This window comes from Gadus chalcogrammus, chromosome 16 (genome assembly GCF_026213295.1).
Source record: "Gadus chalcogrammus isolate NIFS_2021 chromosome 16, NIFS_Gcha_1.0, whole genome shotgun sequence".
Classification (NCBI taxonomy): domain Eukaryota; kingdom Metazoa; phylum Chordata; class Actinopteri; order Gadiformes; family Gadidae; genus Gadus; species Gadus chalcogrammus.
The window spans coordinates 9,722,689-9,733,595 of NC_079427.1; the positions used below are offsets into that span (position 1 = coordinate 9,722,689).

A 10,907-nucleotide genomic window follows, 5' to 3' on the forward strand; every position below is an offset into this window, starting at 1 on the left:
ATCACACAAAGATACTGGTATGATCTATTTATTAAAACAACTTTTCAATATTCAACCATCATTAGTGTCCAAACTATTCCCTGCCGTATATTGGATCTGGTCCTAGTGTGCAGACCTTCTTCGTAGAATAGAGGCCGGAGGCTGGCCTCTCAGGAATAGAGGCCAGCCTCCGGAAAACTCGTGAGACTGTTTTCTGGCCGGACATGACGAAGGACATAAGGAACTTCATCAGCAAGTTTTCCACCTGCAACTCATTCCAGCAACGACAACAGAAAGAAACACTGATTCCCCATCAAGTCCCTCGCATCCCATGATCTAAAGTGGGAATGGATTTGTTCTCTCTAAACAAAAGCACATGCCTCATCATGGTGGGTTATTATTCTGACTATTGGGAGCAAGAATAACTGACAGACTACACTGCATCCACCGTTATTGACTGCTGCAAGAGACAATTCAGTAGACATGGAACTCCCCACAATGTTTTCACTGACAATGGCCCGCTGTTTTCAGGAATGCACTTTCAGCTCTTTGCCGAGGACTGGGACTTTAGACATGGCCAGCATCCCCCTATTACAGCCAGAGCAATGGAAAGATTGAGTCGGCTGTCAAAAAATCGCCAAAACGCTGCTCAAAAAGGCATCCCTGGAGGGAAGTGATCCATGGAAAGCTGTTCTGGCATGTAGGAACACTCCAACGGAAGGACTTGGTAGCTCCCCAGTGCAAAGGCTCAAGTCCCGACGGCCACGCACACTCCTGCCCATCAGAGACACACAACTAAAGCCCAAAGTGGTACAGAATGTCACTGAATGTAAGCAGGCAAGGGGACAGACAGTGAAACAGCACTATGATGCTCGGGCACGGAACATGACTGCTTTCATCCAAGGTCAAACGGTGAGAGTCCTTCTTCACCCCAAGGACCAAGACACACGGTGGTCCCTGGGGATGTGCATAGACCAACTCGTGAACGTTCCTATGTAGTTCTGGTGAATGGAAAGACATATCGTAGGAACCGAAAGGACATCTGTCCAGTGCCAGAAAATCTAGAGATATCTCCAACAGGAGAACATACCACGCTGGACAGTGACTGGTATCCAGAGCCTTCCTCTGAAACAGAACAACAGGTCGCAGGGGGGGCAGTGGTGCCAGAAGGTTCACAGGACGAAGAAGGTCTGCACACTAGGACCAGATCCAATATACGGCAGGGAATAGTTTGGACACTAATGGCGCGTTTCCACTGCAGGGTGCGGAACGGATCGGTTCGCGAAGGTGCGATACTTGTTGCGTTTCCACCGCCAAAAGTGGGCGTGACCCAGACTTAGCCGTACCCGTTTTGGCCTAGTTTTCAGGACTCCTCCGTTGGGGTACTGAAAACGAGATGAGACGCCTGAAAGGGTCCCGGAAAATTCTAGCTACACACCCCCTCCGTTGATTGGTCGACGGAATCATCACTTCCGGGCGACGTGGGGATAATAACAAACAAACAGGAGCCTCGAGGTATTATTCTTTACAATTAACATGTCGCGTAAAACGCTTGCTTGGGCGAACAAGGAGGTGGAGACGTTCGTCTGCATTCTTGGGGAGGAAGACGTTGTTTACAATGTTTATGTAGCTGCCGCGGCGATCGACATCCGGCCTACCTTAAAGGGTACTGTCAGCGGTGGAAACGCGACCTCGGAACTGAGCTGGGCTATGCCGCCCCCTCCCTACCGCACCTTTGCGAACCGATCCGTTCCGCACCCTGCAGTGGAAACGCGGCATAATGATGGTTGAATATTGAAAAGTTCTTTTAATAAATAGATCATACCAGTATCTTTGTGTGATTAGTTGATATGTTACATCTGTGTAGTAAACACATATCTTGTTGTATTCCGAATGTGAGTTTCCGCTTACATGTTTATGTTCACAATCAATCAATCAATCAATCAATCAATCAATCAATCAATCAATCAATCAATCAATCAATCAATCAATAAACTTTAATGTCATTGCACATGTTACAGAGCAACGAAAAAGACCAGTTACATTCCGTCCAAGAAACATAAAAGACAGTTTGGGGAGACAGGACGGAGAGACTGTCAGGCGCTCGTTCAATAAGAAACATGCGGCCCGCGTTAGATAAGAAAATTATCTAACGCGAGTTAGATAATTTCCAACATAAGACTTGAAGGTTGGAACCTTAGATTTTTTGCTTATTTTGTATCGCTGTTCAATGTTGATATCCCCAGGATGCTATTAATAATTGACAACATAATTCGTTGACACTTCTATGATATTGTATGATCCAGCGGCCTAAACAAGTCTGTTCAGAATTGAATTGGTAGTAGGCAAGCGTTTTAACCGAAGCAGAAAGTAATGTCTGAGTAGTTTCTCAGTTCAAGTAAATCTTTGTACTCTGAGTGAACAATATCTCAAGTCCAATAGGACCTAATAGGCACTTTCCCTGCTGCTCCTTTTGATGAGCAAATAGTGCCGCTATAGATGGGGAAAAATTAAGCCTATCATTTTATTAACCACAGTTTATGAAGACAAGCAAAGCTACTGCTGACGTTTCAATACATTTTGCCATGATCAGATACATGTATGCTCATAACCCTTTGGGTCGAATTCTGATGTTTCAATAATCTTTATGTGTCTAAAAACCTGTCTAAAAACATATTTATTCAATAAGTGGAACTAAAATAAGGGCCCACCTATTTCATATGTTATAATTCATGAATACAGAAAGAATAGGTCAATAAATATTAAAAAACTATTTGCATTTATACTGAACAAAATAATTCCGAAAACGATCGTGACTTTATTAACAGCAGTAGGCCTATAGAAAACATCACATGAAGAAACAATTATTATGTTATACGTTGTGATATAACTAGATTGTTAGAACAAATATGATTTGTTACATATTGCACAAGTGCACATGCCTTATTGCCAGTGCGACAAGATTGTAACTAAAAATGTATTTGGTTATTAAAGCACACTCTAGTTTTGACCCAAAAAATCCCATCCAAGGTTGGCATCTTTGCCACCCAGTTGTCAATCATATATTAAATATAATTTACAACTTTTTTAAGGTGTGGTAATAAAGTCATAACATCATCTTTGAAGCATTGTCTTCAAAACACGTATACACACAAAATAAGAAATGGAAAAACTGTATCTTATGGATATCATTATCACACTGATTTCTCGTTTGGTAAAAAATAAATCAATCATTTCAATATCTAGATGGCTTCAGCGTGCCACGGGTCCTGAGACTATAAGAGCAGCAGAAAGTTGCTTTTCTCATGTGGTCTCTCAGGCTCTTGTCCCGCCAGCCGTAGATGAGTGGGCTGAGGAAACGGGGTATGAGGATAAAACAGAAGTAGTTGAAGAAGTAGAGTTCACGGGGCGACCAGTAGGCGTTTAGCAGGAGTAGCCTTTCTGTAATTTGATTGTTGAAGGCCATGAGGCAGAGCAGCAGCTGAAAGCCGTGGAGCAGCACTGTCTGCATGGCTTTGTTCACAGAGGCCCTGTCCTGCCTCATCTTTTTGGTCTCCAGGAGAATCCTGATGTAGGTGTAGAGGACAATGACTGCCACAGCCCCAAAGAAAAGTCCGTTCATGTAGAACTTGAATAAATTCTGGACGGGAGAAGAGTTGAGGGCCACAGAGTTGCAATAGACGGGCGTGGAGAGGACGTCCAGTCCGGGACGAGCCCCCGCTATGGAGAAGTCCACCGTGGGGAGGACACAGCTGATGAGCCACAGGCACAGCAAGATGATCCAGATGCGGTCGGACCGCCATAAAGGTGGGCACTGCAGTGGGTACATGATAGCCACGTAGCGCTCCAGTGACATGGTAGCTAGGATGAGAGGGGTGTTGAGGAAGGAAGCAGTGGAGAAAAACAACAGAGGGGCACAGAAGACAATGGGGAACCTCAATTGGCCCATTGCCAGCAGAAAGAGCAGCACAGAAAACATCATTACTAGGGCGTCGTTGACCAGCATGAAGGCAAACAAGATGTAGCGAGTGCTGTCCTTGAAGTGCCGGTTAGATGCGAAGATGTAGAGCATGATTACGATGCAGAAGAGGAAGATGGAGAAGAAGGGAACCACCACACACACCTTGATGATAACGTGTAAATTGGTTGGAGATGTTGAATTGCCCGACAACCCGGTCACATTATTCATGTTGATATGTGAACTGGGAAGAAAACCTAAAGAATGACATTTGTTAACATTCACACAATCAAGAATCAAATATCTGTTGAAACATTGTGCATTGCCCTAACAATTGCATCAACACGCATCCAATTTAAGAAAGACAGATTTCTGTATATTCCAGCTGTCAATGAAAGAGTAACAAAATAAGAGAAACGTCAAATCCAGTGAACTTATTAGTTTCACAAATTTTCTAACTAAGTACACACCCTTATTTTGCGCACTCACCATGAGTTGCCCACCGATAAATGTCCAAATAGCCGTATTTTATTTTATTATTATGGATCTGTGACGTCTTACGTAGGAGCCATGGTTGTGATTTGTCATCCTTTACTCAAATGTAGTTCTCATAGGAGTTATTACTCTCCAGAGGTAACTCAGATCATGCTATGGCTATTAACCTTATGTTTATGCTTGGGTCAATGAATTGAAGTTGCATTCTTCTGTATTTTCAATAAAGATTTGGGAGGAAATGTTCTGAAGATTATTATGGGATATATAATTATGTTTATTTATCTGGTGCATACACTAATGGTGCCGTCACTGTCTTGTGTCAGTGTGTTAAATAAGAGGCTTTATTGTATCGTCATCACCACCAACCATTATTTAGACAGAGACGCTCTGTTAAGTGTAGATCTGGGGCCGTATTCACAAAGGATCTTATGGCTAAAAGTAGGAATTTAGGAGTAATTCCTAAAAATATTGGGCGTGTCACTCTTAAATTTAAGACTCCTAACTAAAATAATTGCGCCTTCAAAAGACGAGGACGTGTTCGTCAATAAAGAAAGTGCATTCCATCTTTCTTTCCATTTTTGATGCAAATCTTAACATAGCCTACTGGATGTTGTTGCAAAGTGGCCTGGAGCTTCAGCTACCCATGATTCACGCATTTTAATGGTGAGCGGTCTGCGGCAGGTTTTTTCAGATGTACCAGTTGGGTGTCACTTGCTGGGTGACAGTGACTATCCATGCAAGACGTGGCTCTAGACACCCTACCTCAATCCACAACCGGGAGCACAGTTAAAGTATAACATGTAAGTGATTACGCAGATTACGCTTAGTCCTATGCGTAAAACACATCGTATTGGCTTTTTGACGCCTTTTATTTGTTGAATCCATATTTATTATTGTTTACTGATTTCCTCCATATATACTAGAGCACACAAACATACACGAAATGTTGTGGAGAGAGGAATTGGGCAGATGAAACGTCGGTTTCATGTCCTCCACGGCGAAATACGCCTCACCCCAGAGAGGGCAAGCACAGTAATCACTGTATGTGCCATTCTACACAACCTCTGCAAGCAGAGGAACATTCTACAGCCAGACGATGATGATGATGATGATGATGATGATGATGATGATGATGATGATGGCGATCAACATGACAATGAATTTGGCCGTGTGGAACCGAGTGGACTGGCATTTAGGGATCACTTTGAAAACACATTTTAGGTAAACACCTTGGCACAAATCAGTCAACATTTGTGTAGTTCATAACATTTATTTTCTTTTAAATTTTACGTATTTTTATTTTTTGCTTTCTCTCTCTCTTGAACGTGCAGGCTACAACGTCATTATCGTGGTCTGCACAAAATGGTCATCATGCGTGTATTCTGCTAACTGCACTATAACTACTTAATAGGAATTCATTTCTAGCCTAGGCTATTTCCTTGTTTTTCGGTGATTCAGTGGGCTCGTCTGAACAACCAATCACCGAACTGACCGCTTCTAAACTCGTGCACGAGAATTGACGTAATCCATAGCAACGGCGCGTCACTCTTAGTTCATTGATTCATCCTTACTAAGAGTAGGTCTCAGCGGCTTTGTGAATAACTTTTAAGAAAAAACTCCTACGTAAAATGTTTTAGCGCGAGTTAGGAGCACTCCTAGCTGCAAGATAAAATGCTTTGTGAATACGGCCCCAGGTTTGCTCTTCCGACAGAAAGTCCTTTTATTTTGATCGCTCGCAAGTCCAACAAAACACAAGTCGGTTAAATGTAAATTATAACTCCGCTCAAAGCGGTCACAGGGTGCGTTCAAGGCTATCTCTGGCGTGATCGCCCCTGTCTCTCCACTCCCGATCCTTCCTGGATTCCTCTTTTACTACAACACAAAGCAGGCACATAAGTACAAACATTCCCTGATTGGCCTGAGTGCTGACCCCTGCTCACACTCAGGTCCAATCCCCCCAAAGCCGATCCGGTGCGCTCCCAACCTGCCCATGCTCCCCCTGCAGGCCAGACGTTGGATGTCCCCCCACAATTATATTCTATGGTAAACCATGATTATTATTAGGCCTAAATATCTAATGGTGAAAAGCAGAGAAACCACCTCTGGACTCAGAGCAGAGCCTCATACGGCAACAGGGAGTCTGGGGCCAAGGCGTACTGACATCCTCCCATTGTTTAGATTAACTGCTGGCGATGACCACATGCTTAAAGGAATATATGGCTGACCGTCCTTGCCATATAAGGCAATTCTGAGCATGTACCGAGGGCGGTCATATGATATGCAAAACAGTTAAGTTTGAAAGGATAAGAAAGATTGGGATCGGTCAGTGTCTTTGCAAACCTCACTCGGCTTTGTTGTTCCTGGTTTGTGGGTAGCAATAAAGTCTCTGTCAATACTTGTTCCGGACTCCCCGATTCCTCATGTTTTTAGTTAGTTGAAGTGATAGATAATTCGGTTATAATATCTACAACATTATTTGACCACATTCTGGACAACTGAAGGACGATACAGATGGCTTAGAAGGCCATTTGGTATAAAACCAGCAGAGGAGGAAAGTCAGAGGAGGGCCTGAAAGGTGTGAGCGTAAAAGCAGATGACATCTCGGTGTATGGATGTGAAGACACCGACGAGGACGCCATGGCAGACCACGACAAGAATATTGAAGCCCTATCGCCTCACATCAGAGGGCCTGCGTCCACATCTTGACAAGATTACAGCTGTGCAGAACATGCAGATACCGACAGACGTCAAATCTTTCCAGAGACTGTTAGGGTTTGGAAACTATCTATCAAAGTTCCTCCCGAGCCTATCAGATGTGTGTGATCCTCTCCGACGTCTGACCGACGAAGATATAGCCTGGACATGGCTGCCAGGACACAACACAGCGCTGGAGACCATTAAGCGCCTAAACACGCACCACCCAGTCCTCAAACACTATGACCTCCAGGAAGAAGTCACGCTGCAAGGTGATGCCAGTGAGACAGGCTTGGGAGTGTGCCTTTTATATCCGTTTAGCCAAGCGTCTGACTTCCAGGCAAGCCAGGTGGGCTCTTTTCTTCAACCGATTTGACTTTTCTCTTTCATACCGCCCAGGTTCCAAGAACCGTAAGCCTGACGCCCTATCCCGGCAGTACCAACCCGACGCGTTGCCCTCCCAGCCGGAGAATATTCTCCCTTCCACCTGTGTCATCAGGTCAGTCACCTGGGAGGTGGAGGAGAAAGTCAAGCGCTCCCTGACGGAGCATCCTGCTCCACGCTCTTGTCCCAGTGGTCGTTTGTTTGTCTCTGCTAGTCTCCGCTCCCAGGTTCTTCAGTGGGGTCATTCCTCCCGCCTTGCTTGTCATCCTGAGGTGAGGCGCACCCTGGCTCTGCTGCGTCAGCGGTTTTGGTGGCCATCTATGCAAGAGGATACCAAGGAGTTTGTTGCTGCCTGCCCAACGTGTTCCCAGTGCAAGGGCTCACATCAAGCCCCGCCCGGTCTCCTCCAACCCCTGCCGATTCCGCATCGCCCCTGGTCTCATGTCGCTTTGGACTTTGTCACTGGACTACCTGCCTCTCATGGTAACACTGTCATCCTCACTGTTGTGGACCGTTTCTCTAAGACGGAGCATTTAATCCCTTTACCCAAGCTACTCACCGCCAGAGAAACTGCAGAAATTATGTTAAAACATGTGTTCCGCCTGCATGGACTACCTAGTGACGTGGTCTCAGATCGAGGGCCACAATTCACCTCTCGTTTTTGGTCTGAGTTTTGTACCCTCCTAGGAGCCAAGGTCAGTCTGTCATCTGGATTCCACCCAGATGACAGACTTCAGCTTGCAAGCTGAAGCCTGCAAGCTGAACGCATGAACCAGGATATGGAGACTGCTCTGCGCTGTCTCGCCTCCCGCAACCCATCCTCCTGGTCCAAACATCTCCTGTGGGTGGAGTATGCCCACAACACCCTTCCCAGCTCGGCCACTGGCCTCTCTCCCTTCCAGTGCTCCCAGGGGTTCCAGCCACCCCTCTTTCCCGAGCAAGAACGTGAGGCCAGGGTTCCTTCAGTCCAGGCGTTTATTCGGAGGTGCCGACACACCTGGAGGCAGGCTCGTTCGGTTCTTCTCCGCACCTCCGACCGCTACCGACGGTCCGCCAACCGACGTCGCATTCCGGCCCCCTGTTATACTCCAGGACAACGTGTCTGGCTGTCCACTCGTGATCTCCCGCTCCGTGTGGGGTCCAGGAAGTTGGCGCCAAGGTTTGTGGGTCTGTTTCCTATCTCCAGAATAATCTATCCTGTGGCCGTCCGTTTACGCCTACCACGATCCATGAAGATTCACCCCACATTTCATGTCTCCAAGCTGAAGCCTGTTTGTGAAAGCCCGCTTCAGCCCTCCTCCAGACCCCCTCCACCCCCCCGGCTCATCGATGGGGCGCCAGCCTACACCGTCCGTAGACTCATCAGTTCCAGACGCCGTGGAAGAGGCTTTCAGTATCTTGTGGACTGGAAGGGCTATGGCATCGAGGAGCGCTCCTGGGTGGCCGCCCGCAACATCTTAGACCCGTCCCTTATCAGGGACTTCCACCGGTCCCATCCTGACCAACCTGGTGGGACGTCGGGAGCCGTCCCTTGAGGGGGGGGTCCTGTCACGGTCTGTCCGCCACGCCCCCTTCACCCTCGCAGCTGGGCTGCGTCAGGTGGTTAGTGGAGCCTTTAAGTTGACTGAACACTGTTCACCTGTTGCCAGATTGTCTTCGCTGTTAGTTCATGCAAGTCTCTCCAGCTATTCGCCTGTCTCCTGTTCCCGGTTTACCGATCCTGCCTGTTCCCGACTACGTTCCCCGCCTCGTCCTACTGGATCCTCGTTCGCCAGTCTCCTGTCCCGGCTTCCCGACCCTGCCTGTCCCCGACTACGCTCCCCGTCTCGTCCCTCTGGATCCTCGTCTGCTGCCCCGGTTTCCCGATCCTGCCTGCAACGACCTGCAACGACTATTGAAAAGTTGTTTAATAAATAGATCATACCAGTTTCTTTGTGTGATAAGTTGATATGTTACATCTGTGTAGTAACACATATCTTGTTGCATTTCGTGAGTTTCCGCTTACATGTTCATGTTCACAAGGCTTGTTTTAATAATAGCCAGAGATACATTTATAAAGTTGTTAGACATCTTCATTTGTTGTGTAAAGAGGGATGAGAGGAGTGACATTATTTCAGAACACGCAACAATGATAAAATCAATTCAAATGAATGAAAATAAAGGAAGGAAAAATTAAGGAAAGAAAAAGGTTGAAAAGGATCAAATTCTGAAAAATAAAGGGTGGACAAAACTGTGTAGAATAAATTGATTGATCAGTTAAAAAAACCTAAACCTTTTAATTAAATGTAGGTTGTTGTACTGTAAAAATAGGCCTACATCCATCTTTATAGGCTTTGGTGGGTTCATATACATTAACTGTATATGAAACATTTTAATGTTTTTAATCCAACAAAAGGTGAACAATAAATGGTGCACAGCTCCCCCTTCCAACAGAAGAGGGCGCTAGAGACTATAGATGGATAATCATTGGTCAGAGGAGAGGTTCTAGACTTGAAGGTTGGAACCTTAGAATTTCTGCTTATTGTGTATCGCTGTTCAATGTTGATATCCCCAAGATGCTATTATTTATTGCCAACATAAGTCGTTGACACTTCTTTAATATTGTATGATTCGGCGGCCTAAACATGTCTGTTCAGAATTAAATTAGTAGTAGGCAAACGTTTTAACCGAAGCAGAAAGTAATATCTGAGTAGTTTCTCAGTTCAAGTAAATCTTTGTACTCTGAGTTAACAATATCTCAAGTCCAATAGGACCTAATAGGTACTTTCCCTACTGCTCCTTATGATGAGCAAAAAATTCCGCTGTATATGCAGGGGAAAAATTAAGCCTATAATTTTATTAACCACAGTTTATGAAGACAAGCAAATCTACTGCTGACGTTTCAATACATTTTGCCATGATCAGATACATATATGCTCATAACCCTTTGTGTCGAATTCTGATGTTTCAATAATCTTTATGTGTGTAAAAACCTGTCCAAACACATCTTTATTCAATAAGTGGAACTAAAATAAGGGCCCACCTACTTCATATGTTATAAATAATGATTACAGAAAGAATAGGTCAATAAATATTAAAAACCTATTTGTAATTTTACTGAACAAAATAATTCAGAAAACGATCGTGACTTTAACTGCAGTATAGAAAACATCACATGAAGAAACAATTATTATGTTATACGTTGTGATATAACTAGATTGTTAGAACAAATATGATTTGTTACATATTACTCAAGTGCATATGCCTTATTGCCAGTGCCAAAGGATTGTAACTGAAAAATGTATTTGTTTTTTAAAGCACACTGTAGTTTTCACCCAAAAAATCCCCTCCAAGTTTGGCATCTTTGCCACCCAGTTGTCAATATATTACATATAATTTACAACTTTTTTACGGTGTG

General features: G+C 44.8%; 1 protein-coding gene across 1 annotated transcript; it reads right to left on the minus strand.

Moving 5' to 3' along the window:
* Positions 1–3,214: 3,214 nt before the first annotated feature.
* On the minus strand, positions 3,215–4,168 carry LOC130405364 (odorant receptor 131-2-like). The gene has a single exon (XM_056610426.1). The coding sequence runs from the start codon at positions 4,166–4,168 to the stop codon at positions 3,215–3,217; it is 954 nt and encodes a 317-aa protein (XP_056466401.1).
* Positions 4,169–10,907: the final 6,739 nt, after the last annotated feature.